The sequence below is a fragment of the Pimephales promelas genome, chromosome 5, assembly GCF_988280905.1.
Source record: "Pimephales promelas chromosome 5, fPimPro1.hap1.1, whole genome shotgun sequence".
Lineage (NCBI taxonomy): Eukaryota > Metazoa > Chordata > Actinopteri > Cypriniformes > Leuciscidae > Pimephales > Pimephales promelas.
In genome coordinates, this window is record NC_142773.1 from 21066357 (window position 1) to 21087424 (window position 21068).

At 38.7% G+C, this 21068-nt stretch overlaps 2 protein-coding genes and 3 non-coding genes across 5 annotated transcripts in view; 1 reads left to right on the plus strand and 4 right to left on the minus strand.

The window, feature by feature from the left end:
* Nucleotides 1-5957, plus strand: part of myo10 (myosin X) — a 44332-nt gene extending 38375 nt beyond the window's left edge. Inside the window, exons 35-41 of the mRNA XM_039694683.2 lie at nucleotides 475-775; nucleotides 1289-1496; nucleotides 1580-1716; nucleotides 2110-2227; nucleotides 2632-3087; nucleotides 3333-3524; nucleotides 5265-5957. Coding sequence (XP_039550617.1) covers nucleotides 475-775; nucleotides 1289-1496; nucleotides 1580-1716; nucleotides 2110-2227; nucleotides 2632-3087; nucleotides 3333-3524; nucleotides 5265-5366 — 1514 coding nt within the window. The 3' untranslated portion in view covers nucleotides 5367-5957. The remainder of the gene's footprint in view (nucleotides 1-474; nucleotides 776-1288; nucleotides 1497-1579; nucleotides 1717-2109; nucleotides 2228-2631; nucleotides 3088-3332; nucleotides 3525-5264) is intronic.
* A 665-nt stretch (nucleotides 5958-6622) lies between these two features.
* On the minus strand, nucleotides 6623-12706 carry marchf11 (membrane-associated ring finger (C3HC4) 11). The gene is made up of 4 exons (XM_039694659.2): nucleotides 11959-12706; nucleotides 10279-10434; nucleotides 9250-9442; nucleotides 6623-8340 (listed from the first exon to the last, which is right to left on the minus strand). The coding sequence occupies exons 1-4, from the start codon at nucleotides 12292-12294 to the stop codon at nucleotides 8030-8032; spliced, it is 996 nt and encodes a 331-aa protein (XP_039550593.2). The 5' UTR covers nucleotides 12295-12706; the 3' UTR covers nucleotides 6623-8029.
* An 835-nt stretch (nucleotides 12707-13541) lies between these two features.
* LOC148981424 (Nuclear RNase P) lies at nucleotides 13542-13842 on the minus strand. Its single transcript, XR_016168745.1, has one exon.
* Nucleotides 13843-15718: 1876 nt separating this feature from the next.
* On the minus strand, nucleotides 15719-16019 carry LOC148981425 (Nuclear RNase P). The gene has a single exon (XR_016168747.1).
* A 3110-nt stretch (nucleotides 16020-19129) lies between these two features.
* LOC148981426 (Nuclear RNase P) lies at nucleotides 19130-19430 on the minus strand. The gene has a single exon (XR_016168744.1).
* Between the last annotated feature and the right edge of the window lie 1638 nt (nucleotides 19431-21068).

Sequence of the window (21068 nt, forward strand, 5' to 3'; positions counted from 1 at the left end):
TCCATTATTGATGAACTCTTCAACTTGAACACTTATTGAGCTGAACTGAATCAACATTGAACTGACATTAGCTGAATCATGTCAATATTGTCTTCTGTAGAGCTTTTTATAGTTGAACTGAGTTTGATTCATAATAACTAATGAACATTCACTGTTATTGAACTGAACTGAATCAACATTGAACTGACTTTAGCTTTAGAGTTTGATTCATAATAACTAATGAACATTCACTGTTATTAAACTGAACTGAATCAACATTGACACTGTCTTCTGTAGAACTGTATATTTGCTGAAATTGAGGTTCGAAATGATTGAACTTTGCAACATGGACACTGCTATTTTCCTGTTTATTACTATGAAGCTGCTTTGAAACTCTCTGTATTGTATTAAGCGCTATATAAATAAATGTGACTTGATATATATGTTCTAATACACACTAATGGTAATAATCACTCTGTATATTCATGTTTTTAGCTGACAAAGGGAGAAATTATGGCACGCTGCAGGCTGAGGCCCTCAAGATCTTCAACGTTCTTCATCAGCTAGAGTCCGAAGCCAGTCCCATCCCTCACATCCAGGGGCTCCTGCAGACGGCGCATGACCTACGACCCCTAAGAGACGAGCTCTTCTGCCAGCTTATCAAACAGACAGCACACCACCCGAAGCCTGCTGGCCCCGCACACATTAGTGGCTGGCGAATCATAGCCTGCATGTGCTGCACATTCAGCCCCGCCTCCAGAAGTGTTCTCAAATACCTGAAATTTCACTTGAAAAGGTCAGTGAGCTTGTGGGCTTTGGATTTTGGATTATTTTGTCTTGTCAGAATGCCATGGGTTTAAAAAGGAGATAAATTTGATAATTAAAGATCAATACTTGCTTACTGCACAATACACTACCATTCAGTAGCAAGATGCATTACATTGATCCTTTAGAATGTTAAAGAACTTTCTATTCATTAAACAATCCTGAAAATGTTATCATGGTAAAATAACATTTTATAATAATAATATATGTTTCTTGAGCACCAAATCAGCATATTAAAATTATTTCTGAAGGATCATGTGACACTGAAGACTGAAGTAAAGATGCTGAAAATTCAGCTTTGCATCACAGGAATAAATTACATTTTAAATTTACATAGAAAACAGGTATTTTATATTACAATAATATTTCACAGTTTTACTGTTTTTACTTGAGTTTTGATCAAATCTGAGCACAAGTGATTAAATATTTTAAAAATCTTCCTGACCGCCCAAAAAATATTAATTGTGACTGATTTTCTACTCAGGACACGAGAGCTGTACCCAGGTACCGAGATGGAACGGTATGCTGTATTCTCCCAAGATGCCTTGCGGCACGTGCGTGGCCGCGAATATGTTCCTTCACAGGAGGAGCTGAGGGCCATACTGAGCAGACAGGAAATGACATCGACAGTTTACTGCCATGGTGGCGGGTCCTGCAAAATAACCATTAACTCACACACAACTGCAGGAGAGGTACACAACAGAAAAACACATCCACACACAGATACGTGTGAGCTTCAGACCCACAGTAACTATATGTGTGTGTGTGTGTCTAGGTGGTTGAGAAGCTGTTGAAGGGTCTCTCCATGGACGATTGTAAGAACATGTTCGCTTTGTTTGAACATAATGACATCACAGACCGAGCCATAGAGTCCAGGACTGTGGTGGCCGACGTCCTTGCTAAGTTTGAGAAGTGAGTGAATCACATACCTTAAAATGTTATATTTATTTACATATATATATATATATATAAATTGTATATTCTTTTTTATTAATGCTGTAATTGTAAACTATTAAAACCATCAATATAGAACACTTAATCTGATGTAAAATGATTTAAAGGTGCTGCCCTATAAAGATATTTGAGGAAACATAAATACATGAGGCAGAGAGCGTTTTCTGATTGGCTGAAAAAAGAGTGGGTCATTAATCAGCTGGTGTGATTTCCGTCGTGTACTATAGGAAGATTTTATGCATCACATTACCAAAAAAATCATTGTTAAAAGCACATGTTATTGTTATTTTCATTATGTGGGGAAAAATGTTGTGATATTATTCATTCACTCTCTATATTTCTCTCATTCAGGTTGGCAGATAAAGAACAGGAAGGAGATGGCTGGAAGTTTTATTTCAAGCTTTTCTGTTTCTCAGAACCTGAGAGCGTTCCTGCTGACAGTGTGGAGTTTGCTTTCATGTTTGAGCAGGTCTGATTTCAGTTTAATATCTGGCCTTAAAATACATAAATAACAGGACTGCCAATCACTTAAATATGCATACATTGATACGTATTATTTAATCACATTTACAAATAATTGCAGAGTAAATTACATTAATGTGGCAGCTCAAAGAATTGTGTAGTCATTACAAAAAAAGGTCGATACAGTAAATAGCCAGATTTTTGGTCTATGTGCACATGCAAACAAATGCATTGTCTCAGAACGTATCATAACATAGTCTTCTATTATGTTGGTCACACACAAATACACACTCAATCATTCATGTACAGTTTTTTAATAATAAACCTATTGACTTTCAAGCCAAAAACAAACGATTTTCAGGGCAATTTCTTCACTGTAAATGTTTCACAAACTCTCTCTCTCTCTCACAGGCTCATGAAGCTGTCATTAGGGGTCAGTATCCTGCCCCAGAAGAGACTTTGCAGTTTCTGGCCGCTCTTCGGCTGCAGTATTTGTTGGGAGACTTCTCTACGCAGAGTGTCTTGCCTGAGTTGGAGCAGGTGTTCCCCATGGCCCGTCTGCGTGCTCGAGTACAGCAGTCCGCTCGGTGCTTTGCATCTGCCACACCATCCACTGACAGAAAGAGAGGGAGTTTCCTGGAAGGCACGCTGAGGCGGAGCTTCCGAGGGACACTGGGGCGACAGCGCCAAGTGGAGGAGCCTGGGGCCATAGATGCATGGCTGCAAGACGAGAAGGCGGGGCTTAGAAGCTGTTTGGTGGAGAAATGGCGTAAACTGCAGGGGATGGAACAGGACCAAGCCATGAAAAAGTACATGGGTCTCATCAAGGAATGGCAGGGATATGGCTCCACCCTCTTTGATGTGGAGGTGAGAACACACACACATGTTGGTACAACTACCCATCACTGAAAACTTTCAGCATTTTTACATTTTTAATAAAAAATAATTTAGTATGTGTACATTGGGGTGTCCTCATAATGTAGGGGGCGTGGCCTGAAACCTGAATACACACTATAAGAATTTTGGGTCCTCATAATGTAGGTCAAACCAGTACACTGACACTCACGTCATCAGCCAGGAGTGTCGCTGACTATATTCTCTGTGTGCATCAGTGTGTCGACGGTGTGTATCCTGGAGAGCTGTGGTTGGGCGTGAGTCGTAAGGGGGTGTGCGTGTACAAGCGCGGGGAGGCGTGGCCTCTGGAGGTGTTTCTCTACGAGGTCATTCTGTCCTTTGGTGCACCGCAGCCAAACATGTACAAGATCAGCGTGGAGGGACGAGAGCTCCTCTTCAACACCATCATGGTACAAACTGTTTCCCATGCTTCTACAATACACTAACATTTGTTATTTATAGTAACTTAATTATCGTTCTTCCACACATTTAAGGATCATTTTCAAGGACCCATTTTTTTCTGAGTTGTTAAAGGAGTAGTTCACTTTAAAAAAAACTTTTGCTGATAATTTACTCACCCCCATGTCACCCAAGATGTCCATGTCTTTCTTTCTTCAGTTGAAAAGAAATTAAGATTTTTGATGAAAACACTTCAGGATTTTGCTCCATATAATGCACTTCAATGGGAACCAAACGGTTCAAGGTCTAAAAGACAGTTTCAGTGCAAACTGTTCAAAGGGCTTTAAACGATTCCAGACGATGAATAAGGGTATTATCAATTATATAAATATAATTATAATTTTTTTAACGAACCAAATGACACGAAAAAAGATTCGTTCATTTTGATAAACGAGTTCGAACAGGAGAGTCACACTGAACAGAGCAAAGTGAGCATTTGAGATTATAAAACTTAAATTTTGTTGTTTTTTTTTTTTTTAAATGAGCGATCGTTTCGCTTGATAAGACCCTTATTCATCGTCTGGAATCGTTTAAAGCCCTTTGAACAGGGACCTTGAACCGTTTGGTTACCATTGAAGTCCATTATATGGAGAAAAATCCTGGAATGTTTTCAACAAAAATCTTAATTTCTTTTCGACTGAAGAAAGAATGACATGGATATCTTGGATGACATGAGGGTGAGTAAATTATCAGCAAAAGTTTTTTTTAAAAGTCAACTACTCCTTTAACTCAAGACTCACTCTGAATGATTCAAACATTTAACTCATCAGTTTGTAGTTCTAGCCAATTAAATAGACGGGATTTAAACTTTGTCGGCTAAAGACCTAAGTTTGGTTTGAACGTACCAAGCACAATGTTCTCTCACCATTCCTGATTTCTAAAATTCACTCACAGCGTTCGGTTGGTCTTGCTGGTTTCAGACCAGAATCGAAAGCTGATGCTTTGCGTGTTTTCTTCTTGTTTTTTGTCATCTCTGGTGTATTTCATATGTAAATTGCGTAAGCTTATTTCGTCCATTGGATCGAAAGATCAGAAAAATCCCATAAATGTACCCGCCCATAGACCCTTCCCTTGAAGAAATCAGGACAGAAGTGTTTGAAAGTGGACAATAGAGATTAAAACACCAGGTGTAAACTGGAATGCATCTCCCTCTTCTCCTTGTGATCCGATCGACCGAAACGCATCTTAATACCAGGTGTAAACAGGGTCAAAGCGAGTCTTTAGTTCTTTATTTTGGCATTGTAGTTGAATAAAAAATAAGATATAATCCATTGAATTTTTCCCAAACTTAATGCTAATACAGTATTAGAGTATTAATGCCTCATTACTGTCCACCATTGCCACTTAACAACCATCCATAAACACTCCTCACATTTACATCATTTTATTTTTTGGTATGTCATTTTGAAGGCTTGAATAACCATGTTTTAGTTTAATCAAAACCTTTTGAAAAATAAACATGATCATTAATTATTTCATTTTATTTATTTTTCATTTGGTATAACTTAAAGTACTAAACTAACTAAAACTAAACCTGAAATAAATATTTATTAAAACTATAAAGACATATTTAAAGAAAAACTAATAAAAACAACACAATTACTTACTATTTCACAAAAATAAAATAAAAGTGTAAAATATATTAATTTGATTTATATTTGATTTATACCTCTATTTGATTGTCTCTGTAGGTGATGGACATCGCAAAACTCATGAAGGCTTACATCAGTCTAATAGTGAAGAAACGTTTCAGCACTTGTCAATCAATCAGCAGCCACGGCAGCAACTGGTGATCTCTCATTCCTGACAAACTCTTTTCCTAAATGTGCCTTTGTGGATAAACGTAGCACAATGTTTAATCACGAAAAAAGACTGACCCTTCAATGCCGAGTGCTAAAAAACCAAAGACAGAGACACTTTCACAACAGACACTATCATGTTCCATAGACATTCTGTTGTTGTGCTTAAAACTGTGCCACATGTACACGTCTGTTCATAAATCTTATGTTGTATTAACATTTTAAATCAAGTCCAGTTGCATTTCTTTGGATATCTGCAGGCAGAAAGTCCAGTCCCCGAAATAAGCTGCACTCAGTCCAGTGCCTTTAAAAAAAACACAAACACAGATATGCAAACACACGAGTCTGTTTTACATGTGCAATGTTTATATTGTATATTATATAATTCTGAGGAGCTGTATATTTTATAAAACTTTTCTGTTGAACTGCAAGATTGTGATTATACTATTTGATTTTCCTCCCTCTGGTCCTATTATTTTTCTACTCTAAGCCTATAAAAACACTAAAAAACGACAGGAAAATCTTTCTCAATTTGTATCTTTACTGTGCATTAGTTTATAGGCAATAAACATAACAAAACTCCAAGACTCTTACATTCATTAAAACGTTCCCTCTTTGCAGTGCAGAACCGATCTCATTTAACACTTTTGATGCCTGAGACATCTGAATGAAATCTTTTGTAGACTTTGCTTATCAGTTAGCACCAAATCATGAACGCTGGTCAAGTTTCCAGAGATGAAGAACAACATGTCCAGATGGAATCAGCAGACGTTTGAGCATTTTTCAGTGTAGATTTTGTGTAAAAATCTGCAGAATGAATTTGCATTTTCTATTTAGACTTCTTTTAAGATGTTTTAAGAAGGCTTTCAATGTGCTTATGATGTTAAAACATACATTTTTATATAAATTATTACACTCCTAACATTATATATAACATATACATCTGTCTCAAGTAGCTTCAGAAATCACTCAGCCAGGGTTTGGTATCTTAAAGGGTTAGTTCACCCAAAAATGAAAATTCTGTCAGTATTTACTCACCCTCATGTTGTTCCAAACCTCTATGTGTTTATTTGTTCTGCTGAACACAAAGGAACATATTTGGAAGAATGTTTTAATCAAGCAGATCTCATTCCCCATTGACTACCATAGGAATAAATACATACTATGGTAGTCAATGGGGAATGAGATCTGTTTGATTAAAACATTCTTCCAAATATCTTCCTTTGTGTTCAGCAGAACAAATAAACACATAGAGGTTTGGAACAACATGAGGGTGAGTAAATACTGACAGAATTTTCATTTCTGGGTGAACTAACCCTTTAAGGGCACAATGATTACCAGCATCACACAGTTTACTGCAATATCTAACCACCAACTCCATTAATTAATGAACTTTGAATGAGTAATAGTCCAAAGTCAGTCTAACTAGTTTTTCGCCATAATACACACAAGCATTGGCAGATGGCAATGTGTAAGATCTTTCTGAGGGTCATTTAAAATCATGTGAGAATAGAGTACAATTAGAGCTGGACTCGCTTATATGAATGTCATATTGAAACAGATGCCTACAACAGAATGCATTGTTGCAAAGTTAAAGCTTTCTCAATATTTGTGGAGCTTTTGAAATCCCTTGGTTTCCAATGGAGAGTAGTATGGGAGCTGTGTGGCATTACGAATATATGCGCAGAATTTTCGGATCCGATTTGAGCTTGTGTTGAAATATTTGAACGTTTGCATGTATATCATATGCAACCGCCCACAACAGCCTAGCATTTTGGTGCCATGTTTTACACAAGCAAACAATACTCACATTTCTGAGGGGGAAAAATCCAATGTAATGCAATGAGCTCCTATCTAGCTTTCTAATAAACCTGGCATTTTATATGATTACTGTTAGCACTGTGCCAAATTGCTTATGCTCATCTACTATATGTCGTTTTTGATAAATGCATGTAGTTTTTTTTATATTTTATTTGAATGTTTTCTTTTTTGATATCCCGTTTCTCCACTACTTCCTTGTGAAATCAATGTTTTCGCAGCTTTTGTTGAAGTAGTATTTGAACATTTGCACCGCCTGACTGGATGATGTATGATATCCTAAACAAAACTAGAACCTAGAAAGTAAAAATCACCAATATTTTTGTACTAAAATGTTATTCTTTAAACACTCTTTCTGTAAAATGGGTAGTTATAAATAATTATTTTATATCATTACATAATCGATTACATCAATTAGCCCTAGAAAAACTTCAAATGTATCATGAGCGCGCATTTGTTTCGTGTGGATACCATGGTGAACAAGGGGAGGAATGGCTCCTTCACAACCAATTTGAAAGTTCCATGCGACTGCCACTAGTTTATCAGTATGGAAATTGAAAACCTGAACCAAAAAGAAACATTCATTCGTCTAACAGCAGTAATACATTTTGTGTGCATTATAATTTTAAGTCCATGTGTGCTTTGTAGTCTTACTTCGATGCTCAAAGGCTGATCCAGAACTCCAGGCTCAAAGTAACAATTCAATATATAATTTAAATCAGTTTGCATATCTAAAGTGCTTTTCAAGTAAGGCTCCTCCCAACACTGAGGCCCCTCCCACTGGTTAGCCCCTCCCACAACAGGATGGTGCAGGGAGAGTGGATTGGTCCCTGAAAGAGTCAAACTGACGTGACCCTGACGACATGCTCGCCCGAGCATTGCTCTTGTGGGGAGAGGTCAGAGGTCACATTCAGGCACATGGAGAAGAGGTGGAGGGGGCATCGAGGTGATGACTCCAGTCGGGTGGTTTGTGAGTGTGCGTTGGAGACTGTGTGTGTGTGTGTGAGAGGCAGCCACAGGTTGCGGTGAAGGCTGTGTGTGGTCTCCAGGTCTCGGCTTTTATCGTAGTTCTGGACATCCCAGAAGAGATTAACGGCCCGCCAGCGCATGAGCACATTGTACACAGCTCCACCTTCATGAACAATCAGACCTGAAACACAAATCTATTATTAGCACATTTTTTTAGTGGCTGGTTATTGACAGATTTCATGATTTGATTCTGATTTCAATGTGATTCGAGGTGGATTCATTTGTAAATATATAGTAAAGTACATCAAATTTGCTTGAGGGAAAAAAAAAGAACTGAATTAAAGCTGTGACTAAACAAGACCAAACTATTAAATTAAACTGTTATTTATTTTTAGATATTTAAATTTCACATAAGGCGGATTTAATATTTAACAATATAGTTGAACTAATTGAAGGCCTAATCCTGGCTTAATCTAAGCCCTGTCTGTGAAACCGGGCCTAAATATCACTAGCAGGATAAGTAAAAAATATGAATAATAAAAAAATAAAAATGCTTTTCCCTCGAGTTTTTTTCTAGCTAAATAATATTGAGTTATGGACATTGTTTACAAGCTGTTGTTTAACATCTTTCCAGGGTTGAAACAGTGATTGAGGGATTACATGAGTCATGATTTTAAGTTGTATAACTGCTATAACTGAAGAGTGCCAAAATGGTATTTATTTGTTTTAATTTTGTGATATAATTGAGAGAATTTGAAGCTGAGAATTTCAAACAGTCACAATCTCAGGTTTAATTTCAAAATTAACAAAGCTTATTGTAATTATTGGATGGCAGGCATGCTTATAATAAGTTTTGATTGATGCATCACCTGAAATAGACTTGGGATTTTTAATCAATATCGGTTTATCACAATTGATAAAAATCGATTAATCAACATGGTCAACCCAGCCCTACTTTTGTTTTTAGATCATTTTCGATTTGTCAGCCAAAGTTAAATGGACATGCACTCGCAAAATCAGCATATATTAGCTTGAGAAAAGGGCTTTGTATAGAACTAATATGGTTGGAGTTTATCTATTAGTGTCTCACCAATACACACAAGGTCCATGACTGCATACATGCCATAGCAGATCTGGAACAGGATGTCACTGCGTTGCCATAGTGCCGCTGGACTCAGTGCTGACCACAGCAGCCACGACACACTGGCCAATAGAAAGATGCCACCCAGCATCACTGCAATGACCTGAACCTTCTCCACCAGAGTCATGGTGACAGTCTGCCACTGGCAAAACATACAAACACAGTCAGAGCTCCAGACTGAAACTAATATTAAACACAAATGTGACAAATATATATATATATTTATTTATTATTCTTTAATCTGGTCAGCATTGGCGACAGCACAGCACAAGCCGTGTTGTCCCATTCATGAACAAATGACTGGTTTGTTTAACTGAATCAGTCAAAACGAATCACAAAACCATTGTGAAATCGCTCGTTCACATCAGGGACGATAATAATTATAACTTCAAAGTTTTACAAATCACAATCTATCCGACTTTAAAGAGCTCCAGCATAGAGCGGCAGACGACATTACTGCACCACAAGCTTATAATAATGTTGGTGTGGATGTTAATGTGGTTATCTTTATAGTTATTGTTCTTGGTGTGAACAGGCCTTTAGTCATTTGAATCAGTAAGTAAATTGTTCAGAGCAATTACTGAACCATGAATCATTTTTTGATTCAAAATGAACCAGGAACAAATACTGATATACACTTTTGCAAGACTTAAATTATTCGTTAAATGTTGTTTTATTTACGTTAAATGCACTGTTTAAATAGCAAAAGATTCTGTTTACACTATGTAAACAGTAAAATGCCAATATTTTATTTGCAGTAAGTGTAAATAGTAGTTAAATGCTTTTTATACTTATAAATATTTTCTTCCTTTTTATTGAAAATAAATGCCTTTCCGGTCTGAAATATGATGGGAAAAGGGAGAGTGCTCGGGTGCCACATGTCTAATCCTATAGCGTCTTCCATCATTTTGTCTGACCCAACCAGACGTCAGTGGGCGGAGTTAGTGTTAAAATAGACACTCCTATGTATGTGCTTACCTGTTGTGGTGGTTTGATATTTATAGGCAGTATGTTGAATCTGTAGTTGCAGAGTTCACAGCTCCAGGAGCCCTTCTCACTGATCCACTTGAGCAGACACTGCTGATGGGCATGCCGAACAGAACCAGCACAGCGGCACGGGCTCAGCAGCTCCCCCTGCAGCCAATCACAGCCAACACACACAATCAGCCAATCACAACACACAATGGTAAAACACAGACGACTGAGCTGATAACTGATGGCTGTTTTATTGTGTGTCATACTGCCATTGAAGATGAGTAGAGCATTGTGTTTGTGGAACCATGTCGAAATGAGTGAATGAAACACTACACACAATGACTCAGTGAGTGGATGGGAAATGATTCATCTGTGCATTCATGAATTATTTCAGAAACATCCTCATTTGGACCTGTAATGAGTCTGAAACTAAGTGGAACACTTTTGCACACACTTACACACACACACACACACACACATACACAAACACAAGGCGCCTCGAGGAAGCACATTAGCTGCAGGAAGTGAAGAGCATTAGACTTGAATGGAGCAGCACATATTCTAATGGATCTCACCAAACACACACACACACCACCACACTGTCTGTTTAAAGCATTACGAATCACTGAGGTTTCCGATATTCTAATATTGCATGAATTATGTAGGCCCCTAAATCAATTTAAAAGATGTCAGACTGCCCTAACACTTGTCAACAGTTGGATGTACAGTATTTATGAATTGCTATGTTGTAGCTTACACTTGAATTGCATTGGCCACACCTTAGAGGAAATTGAAACTGAAGTTGAATTGGAATGATAAGAAAATGAATTTACCAGTCTATGGAATTTACTGAATTGTAATTCAGTTATGAAATTCAACACAGGTGGTGCATTATGGGAAACTGCTCTTCCACCCAGTCCACAAAAGTTATATACACATTACTGTGCAAAAGTCTTAGACACATTAGTATTTACACACACACATGCGAAAAGGTTTTAAGCCAGTTATTTATTTATTTTGCTGTAGTGTGTCAGACTCAGCAGGAAGTATCAGTTTACATGTCCAAACATTCCTTTTCGCCATTAATTTTTGCAATCCACTGAGATTTTTGTATGAACAAGGAGTCTGATAATAGCAGGTATGCTCCAAACGGAGATCTAATTTCACATCAAGTCCGTCTGGGATTACATGAAGAAACTATAGACAGTTAATGAAGAAACAGACTAAAAACCGAGACAGACTAAATCCAGAAGGAATGTGGCACTGTCTCCAAGATGATTGAAGAACCCGACCTGCAAAGCTAACTTGAAAAACTCTGTGCAAGACAAGCGTACCTGGACAAAAGCTGGTTTAAAGTGGTAACACCCAATATTGATTTGATTTAGTTAATAAGTTAATTGATAAAATCTATTTACAGCATTTTTGCACAAGTGCCTAAACTTTCACAGAATTGCTTGTGGTGTTACTGTCTGGAAAAGGCAAAGCATCTGCCAAACTTCTTTTCATTTACTACTTTAATTCAAACTTGGTTCAAATTCAGGAATTTAGGGCATTCTCAATTTAATTCTGAATGGCGTAGCCTACAATACAATCCTGGAACAACCAAATACGTCTGTGTGACGCATACATGCATAGCCCCCGAATAAATAGCGCAGACGGATGAAATGAACGGCCCTACTTCACCTGCTCGGCTCCCTGAAAGCAGATCCGACAGCCAGGGGTCGGGATGCAGCTCTCGTTGCTGCAACTGGAGCCCACTGTTTCCGTTTTCCCCGCGATGTCCTCGCCAGGTGTGCCTGTCCCTGCACACTCACCATCCTCGTTCTCGATCTCTGTGATCGGATCAGCCAGTAGTGTTTGAGCTCCAGCGTCCGTCGGCAAGTCATCCCCGCTGAACTCCCCGTCGGTCCCCACCGACTGGAGCTGAAACTGTGCGGCATCCACGGTCACGGTGGCGCCTCCCGGTGGCTCATCCTCCGTCTGCACGTGCAACGGACCCGCCTCTGCGTGCACATCCATGAATGACGGCACTAAGATCAGAATGAAATAGCAAAATTTGAGGTTTGAGCTCTTACGGTTCTCTATCTGATTTTCCACGGCTCTTCTCCCCTCTGGGACGCATAGGTCTGGCCATAGATTTGCGTATCAAACCGCTTGCGTTCTTAGAAAGGCACACGCTGTTGAAAGCTGCAGATGTCCAGGCTGTGTGGCGCGATGTGCTCGGTGTCTTGTTTGCTGAAAGCAGCTTTCCCCCGGAAGACACATTTCCGTCCGGGCGCGGTACTGGAACACCGAGCAGTGAAGGCACGTAACACTCATAACACAGCCAGCCTTCACATGAGAATCAAAAGAACCGTCCAGGCTGTTTCCAGCGTGATAGTCGTTTGGGTAACGTTAACTGTTCGTTCTATGATAAACCCGCGAACCACCCGCCCCAGAGCCACGCGCTTATCCTTTTACCTTGTGGTAACCATAGTTACCCACTTGGTAAAACGGTGCTAAATTTGTATCATGCCTAGCATGATAAGCCGATAACAGTAACCACTGTCATGACACGAAATAAAAAAGATTTTGTAAATTCTTACAGATGACAAATTCTTAATAGGCTACCGATAGCTGTAATTGAAGCCTGAATTCCGTGGAGGTCTAAAAAAAATGACATTTCTATGTGCTCAATTCAATGTGTTTTTGTCCGAAATTTTCCATATTAATCTCACGAATAACATTTTAAAAAATTAGATAGTCAACTAAAAAAAACACTGATTTGTGATTAGTCATGTTGTTAAAGCAATAATAAACTGCACTTAGGCTACATTTTTGTTGATGGATCAGCGAACCTCAGCATGCCAACTCGATTAACGTTACAGTTAAGGGCATTGTAATAAAATTGTATCCAACTTATTTAACAGTGTTTGATATTGTAGCCTTATAAAAAGAAAAGACTGTTGGTTTTGTTTAGGGGCCCCCGTCTAGATGCACTGGATACAGTATTATTACTAGTTATCTTTATATAGGCTATCGTTCTTTGTGTGAATGGGCAGGAGCAGCGAACTGTTGCTATAATTTTGTGTCACTTTTGTGGTTTGAAAACTATCCTTGTATGAAACAAGAATAGTTTGCTTGGAACAGTTATTTAGCCTTTAATAAAGACACACAATACCGCCATAACTGAAGACAACTAATCGTCTCAAATGTATTCTTTCTTATTCGTGTTCTTTAAATTTATAAATATATATTTGATATAATTGTATTATCTAGATAAAAGAGCGGCAGGAGAGTAGTCTGAATTGGGTTCCAGCATCTTGTGCTGGTTCACACATTGAACTCATTGCGCCAGCCGCGAGTGTTTCCAAGTCCACGACGGTCGCATCAGTTGATTCGCTATTTTGCTTACCAACGTCTTGTGCGTGAATACCGCGGTTCGACCCATTTTCCTGTGCACTCGCTCATCTATTCAGATAATGTCCTGTGAGGACAGCGATTGGCTCTTGTCTCAGACCTTCCCCGAGGTGATTGGACGAGTGATTAACACCCAGTTTGTAACCTCTACAGTGAACTTCCTACCGCTCCGATAAATGCTGTCTTTGCGAGATCCTTATATCACCTCACCAGGGAGAAACACTTCTCAATTGTGGTTGGATCTTGGAGGAGTAAAAAAAAAACTCAGATGAAAAAGATAATGTATGTAAAGATCATAAACATTTATACATAGTCATACATTTTTCAGTGTTTTTCAATTGAATGCTGTTATTCTGTCTAAAACAAAGTCAACTATTGCAAGTGAAACTGTCCAGGTGTGTAGGTCTATGTAAATGAGTTCCTTGTGATTGGTCGAAACATTCAGGTGTCTTTTTAGAGCTAAGCATTTAAGATATTGTTTGTAAGTTGGTATTTTATTTATTTAACCTTCACGTTCTGTTGTAATTGTACAGTCTTATTTTTTGTTTTCCTCTATCCTGGTAAACAGTACCATCTGTATCAAGATATGTGAAATCACCTAGAATTGCGAGATTTAAAGTCATAATTGCTAGTTATGATTTCCAATTTCGAGGAAAAAAACAGACTTTATAGAACGCAATTGTGACATAGCTTATATTACACAATTCTGACTTTATCCCAATTGCGAGTTTATATCTCGCAATTCTGACTTTATAACTTGCAATGTGATTTAATATCACGCAATTCTGAGAAAAAAATCTGAATTATTATTTATATTAATTATTCAATGACTTTCAGGAATCAAGGTTTTTACCGGAATTTGTGTCATCAATTTTCTATCGACATTAGTACTACGCAACACGACTACTGAAGTTAGAGGCAGTTGGCCATTCTAGTGGTTTTGGCTGGAAAAGGCCTGTACCTCCTACCCGACGGCAGCAGGTGGAACAAGCCGTGTGCTGGATTGAACCGGTCTCTTATGTTGTGTACGCAGCGGGAGGTGTACACAGATGAGATCTCCGGGAGGGTAATCCCGATGATTTATTTTTTTTTGTCTGGAAAATACCCTCCGATGGCACAAAAATCGTAATTTTTTCGATTTTTTGGTCAGAGGGTAAAGACTACAGCCATTAGGGTCTGTCCCGCATCATGTTCTAAACCCACCCATAGAGGGTGGGATCTCACTCACAGAATGTGCACATAGTTGCATAAGCTAGTAGGCTCTTGTTCTGTGGGAAAAGCTGAGTAATGAGTAGGAGAAAGCTGAGTATAGGTTCCCATTCATCCTATTTTTCCCAGACATGTCCGGCCATCAAGCTCATACAAAATGTCCGGGATTCAGTTTTTGCTTTCTGCAGTCGCCATTCATTGTTTACATGCACACCTTTTGTTCTATCTAACTAAATTCATTCTGATCGGTGAATCTGAATGTAGTTACACACGCTAAACAAGTGATCGGTTGATGTGCATTTTTAACATTGCTAATGCTAAGAAAATTCCCGCTCCTCCGTGAGAGATACGAGACCGGTGCGTCTCACAGGTGTCGCCCATTGGTAATCACGCCACCGGCTATTCTCCCGCGGCCCTCAGCCTCGTACTGATCACCACAGTAAACATAATGAATGGTGAATGTAGAACGCAAAAGCCGAATCCCAGACATTTTGGGCGATCTCAAAAACCCGGGCAGACTCATCGCCGAGACTCACTAGTAGCCTAGACTTGTTGTTTAACTGCTGCGCTCTGTTACTGGTAAGCACACAGTGTGCGTGTGTGTGTGTGTAAGTGTATTCTGGGAGTTGTTGTCCTTCATCCACATAAGCCAAACAGAGGTGAAGTATCCCTTTAAGAAAAGGGAAGTCCACGTCCACGCTGCACCGATAGGCTAAGCGAAATCATTGGAATGACTTTCAGAACCTTTCCAGTTGAACGATAAAATCCTTGAATCCACATGATACTTTAGAAATATATTTTATATCTTACATTGTTATATTATCTAGATAAAAGAGCAGTGGGAGAGTAGTCTGAATTGGGTTCCAGCATCTTGTGCTGGTTCACACATTGAACTCATTGCGCCAGCCGCGAGTGTTTCCAAGTCCACGACGGCTGCATCAGTTGATTCACTATTTTGCTTACCAACGTCTTGTGCGTGAATACCGCGTTGCGACCCATTTTCCTGTGCACTCGCTCATCTATTCAGATGATGTCCTGTGAGGACAGCGATTGGCTCTTGTCTCAGACCTTCCCCGAGATGATTGGACGAGTGATTAACACCCAGTTTGTAACCTCTACAGTGAACTTCCTACCGCTCCGATAATTGCTGTCCTTGCGAGATCCTAATATCACCTCACCAGGGAGAAACACTTCTCAATTGTGGTTGGAACTTGGAGGAGTAAAAAAAAAAACTGATGAAAAAAAAAAATGATGTCGGCCAATCACAAATGTTCAGTGTTTTTCAATTGAATGCTGTTATTCTGTCTAAAACAAAGTCAACTATTCCAAGTAAAACTGTCCTGGTGTGTACTAGGCCTATGTAAATGAGTTCCCTGTGATTGGTCCAAACACTACATTCAGGTGTCTTTTTAGAGCTAAGCATTTAAGACATTGTTTTGTAATTTGCTGTTTTATTTATTTAACCTTCACATTCTGTTGTGATTGTACAGTCTTAATGTTTTGCTTTCCTGTATCCTGGTAAACGGTACCATCTGTATCAAGATATGTGAAGTCACCTCCTACTTATTTTCTTAGAATTGCGAGATTTAAAGTCATAATTGCTAGTTATAATTTTACAATTCTGAAGAAAAAAAACACAGACTTTATAGAAAACAATACAAACAATTCTGACTTTATCCCAATTGCGAGTTTGTGTCTCACAAATCTGACTTTATAACTTGCAAACCGATTTTATACCGATTAAAAAATCTGAATTGGGAAAAAAACTAAACAAGCTTCCATGCAAAGGTCTAGCTTTGTGCTCTATTATTCAATGACATTCGGGAATCAAGGTTTTTACGAGAATTTGAGTCATCAATTTTCTATTGACTTTAGTACTATAGACGTTACACATTTTTAAGTCAACTTATGCATTTTAAACAAAACTCTGATTTTGTAATATATTAGTCATGTGTAAACCTATAAATTGCATTTGCATTTTTTTAAAGATACGGATAGTGAACAGATGTGGGTTTATTTAGCGCAATAAAAATTTAGAAATCGAAGAGTGATTTCGTTGGAATGACTTTCAGAGCGATTTTTTCCCCCTGTTAATGAATGATAAAAGTCATTGACAGCCAATCAGAATGCAACCCAAATTTACAGAACTCAAGCATTTTCGGACAGCAGCGTGCGCTTAATAAACAGGACGTTATTGTATGTTGTGGATGCCATCAGTCCCAGTCCTCCCTATATGCAAAGTACCCAAGTTGTGTATGGCCCCCGAACCACCAGGGGGCACCCTTGATCTCAAGAATAAAATAGTGCTGTGTTATAGTGATTTTTTTTTATTTTATTTTGGCTTCGAATGATCATGAAATATGATGCCTTTTTCCTTTCCGTTAAAGCGCTGCGCTCTCACCATATGTCACATTCAAATTAGTCGAATCATGTAACGTCACATGTAAAAGCGTATTGAGCTGCAAAAGAGATGCTGTTCATCATTCTAAATACCCAGCAAACACAGAACGTTCCCCTAACATTCCCGAATGGTCCCATGAGGTTATTTTTTTGCGAACCAAACGTTATAGGAACGTTCCATGTAGGTTATCTTTAGGTTCCATTTTTATAATGTAAGGAGAATGTTTTGGGAACGTTCCCTTAACCTTAAAGTCCCTGTAAAGTCGAAATTAAGTATGTGTTCTGAGTTTGTCACACCACAGAAAAATGTGTTATTAGCCACCCAGCCAAATTTGAATGATAAAAAAGCCGGCAAGTACATAAAATAAGCTATCAAAATCTTGAAAAAATTAGCAGTTATCTCTGTTCTCAAACGCTATAGCTGAAACCACGCTCACTAGCGGGAAAGCTGTGGACAGTGATATTAGCTGATACTGCTTTCGGGACGGGAGGATGAAGGCTGATAGTCGGTCCGGCCCCGTTCACCAGTAACAGTGGATTATCAGTGAATAATCAGTGAATCCCAGTTGTCTCCGACGAAAGTTTATAAAACGATCCCGTGTAAAATGATCACTACAGAGGTGGGTGTTGGCGGTGATCCTCAGCTCTTCATCAAGGCTGGCTCTCTAAAAACCTCTTCTTGATGTGATCGTTTTTAGGGAATTTAAATGAAGATATACCGATCTGTTTTGTACATGATTGCATCCAGGTAGTAGCCTATGCATTTTTGTGTCGAAGGCATAGCTAGCTAGAAAACGGTAGGGCTCAGCTTTAGTAGTACTGACAGTCACTCGCAATTGAGCGGTGAATGCGAATGTGCTCGGGAAGTGTTATTGTGTGTTAGGGCCTTAGGGGAGAGATCAGACTCTGTGCGTCATCAAATAGGGGCATGTCCAGGAGCTCATGGGCTCCAGTGCGTCATCGAGCCCTGTTTTAGCCCCGCCCAAACAATAAAATAGCAATAGTGAAAAACTGTTTAACGGTCTAACTCCACATTTTAGTACTTCACAGTTCACAGTCTTTGTAATATATTTTAGCAATACACATTTATAATGTGTTTAGAACTTTTTTGTAGAATTGTCTTTACAGGGACTTTAAGGGAAAGTTCTAGGAACGTTCTGGGAACCAAAAACTAACGTTCCCGGAACCTAAATTTGTTTGCTGGATAAAGCGCTGCTCTCTGTCATTTAATGTTACTCAAACAACAAAAGAAAATGAGAGAATCATTCACTGCTCTTCACTGAATAACATTAGTAACTTAATAAGAATCAATGTATTTTCAATTCATTCAGTGAAGACTATGCAATGTTTTATTCATTTATTTATTTTTTACATTTGATAACTTTATTCAATATCTGTAAAGTTGACTATTATTAGTGTAGGCTAAAATGTTCCTTTCATGCATATCTTTTTCTTTCGGTTTTATTTGGCTTGTTTTTTTTATTGTATTTCTAGCGTTTCGAATCACTGTTGTTGGTTAATAGTAAAACTCCTCTGGGTCATTTATTATGAAAGCACTGACTCCCAGAAGTCTAGATGCTATTACTGTATCATTAGTTATCTTTTATCAGCATTTATGTGAATGGGCCTTAGGGCAGGAGTAGCGAACTGTTGCTATAATGTTGTGTCACTTTTGAAAACTATCCTTCGATGAAAAAAAGAATAGTTTGCTTGGAACCATTGGTTTGTTATAGCCTTTAATAAAGACACACAATACCGCCATAACTGAAGACAACTAATTGTCTCAGTGGTCAGAGTTCTTTAAGTGTATAAATATTTGATATAATCATATTATCTAGATAAAAGAGCGGTGGGAGAGTAGTCTGAATTGGGTTCCAGCATCTTGTGCTGGTTCACACATTGAACTCATTGCGCCAGCCGCGAGTGTTTCCAAGTCCACGACGGTCGCATCAGTTAATTCGCTATTTTGCTTACCAACGTCTTGTGCGTGAATACCGCGTTTCGACCCATTTTCCTGTGCACTCGCTCATCTATTCAGATGATGTCCTGTGAGGACAGCGATTGGCTCTTGTCTCAGACCTTCCCCGAGGTGATTGGACGAGTGATTAACACCCAGTTTGTAACCTCTACAGTGAACTTCCTACCGCCACAGTCAATGATGTACTTGCGTGATCCTAATATCACCTCACCAGGGAGAAACACTTCTCAATTGTGGTTGGATCTTGGAGGAGTAAAAAAAAAAACTCCATTGAAAAAAATAATGTATGTAAAGATCATAAACATGTAGGCCTATACATATTCATACATTTTCAGTGTTTTTCAATTGAATGCTGTTATTCTGTCTAAAACAAAGTCAACTATTCCAAGTGAAACTGTCCCAGTGTGTAGGCCTATATGTAAATGAGTTCCCTGTGATTGGTCCAAACATTCAGGTGCCTTTTTAGAGCTAAGCATTTAAGACATTGTTTGTAATTTGCTACTTAATTTATTTAACCCGTATGTTCTTATGTGTCTTTATGTTATATTTTTCTGTTATTGTTACGTACTAAAATGGGTACCATCTGTTGCCTAGGTGAAGTCACCTCCTACTTTTCATCAAACATGCCCTCAAAGGTTTAATTTTAGTTTTCTACAGAACTCCATGTTGCAATGTGCGCTCTTTTTGGCTTCTCTGAGGTGGTTATACTGTCTGGTTCTTGGCTACTGACTTTATGTTGTGTTTCTTAAGGGTTGACAGGCCTTCTGAAAAGTGTACATGACTTGCTTACCACAGGTAATAAAACTGTATAGATCTTTCTTTGGCTTTAAAGGTATAGTTCACCCAAACATGAAAATTATCCCATGATTTACTCACCCTCAAGCCATCCTAGATTTAGCCTAAACTACTAGTTTCTTTCAGGAGGACACAATCGGGGTTATATAAATAAATAATCTTGCTCTTCCAAGCTAATGGTAGTGAATGGCGGTCCTGATTTTGAAGTCCAGAAAAGTGCAACCATCAATCATAAAAGCTATGTGTTTTTGTAGCCATGAAAATATCCATATTTAAAACTTTATAGACTAAATAGAAAAATTGTAAAAAATTAAACATTATAGAGCAAAAGAGTAACCCCTGACGGGATCTATGACATAGGATGTGGGAGAGGCATCCCAGACAGCAACATAGTGTCAGTCCAGATCCGGGCCACATCTGGTATGGGGATTCAACACTTACCTTATGTGGGTCGGATCTGGGCCGACACTATGTTGCTGTCTAGGATAGCTTTGACGCCCCTCGCTGTTGAAACAAATAGGGCTAGTCAACAGACTCAAGCTTTTCTTATATCGTAATGCTCCGACATTTCTCTTTAAAAATTCTAATTCGTGAATACTTCATGCATCCGGTCAGAGGTTACTCTTTCGCCATAAATCAGTGCTTACGGGTGTCGGAAGCTAGTTATTTTAGTTTAGTTTTAAACATGAATATTTTTTTTCTTATACAAACGCATTGCTTTTGCTTCAGAAGGCCTTTATCAAACCCCTGGAGCCGTGTGGAGTACTTTTGATGGATGCACTCTCCCCACCAAACCGACACAATTAATTACCGAAATAATTAATTTCAAAAGCCAAATAATCTTTTCTTTCCTTAAGGACATAATTGAATGAGTGAGTGAGTGAGTGAGAGAGAGAGAGAGAGAGAGAGAGAGAGAGAGAGAGAGAGAGAGAGAGAGAGTGTGTGTGTGTGTTATCCCTACACTGTGTCCAGTGATCCCTGCTGCTCCTTGCTTCCTTGACTGAGATCAGTG

Bases quoted from the DNA above. Each gene is read 5' to 3' on its own strand.
- marchf11 (XM_039694659.2), bottom strand. From the start codon at position 12,294: ATGGATGTGCACGCAGAGGCGGGTCCGTTGCACGTGCAGACGGAGGAT. The intron at 10,435-11,958 runs GTGAAGTAGGGC...GATTGGCTGCAG, and splicing joins GCTTTCAGGGAGCCGAGCAG to GGGGAGCTGCTGAGCCCGTG. The intron at 8,341-9,249 runs GTGAGACACTAA...TTTGTGTTTCAG, and splicing joins CATGGACCTTGTGTGTATTG to GTCTGATTGTTCATGAAGGT.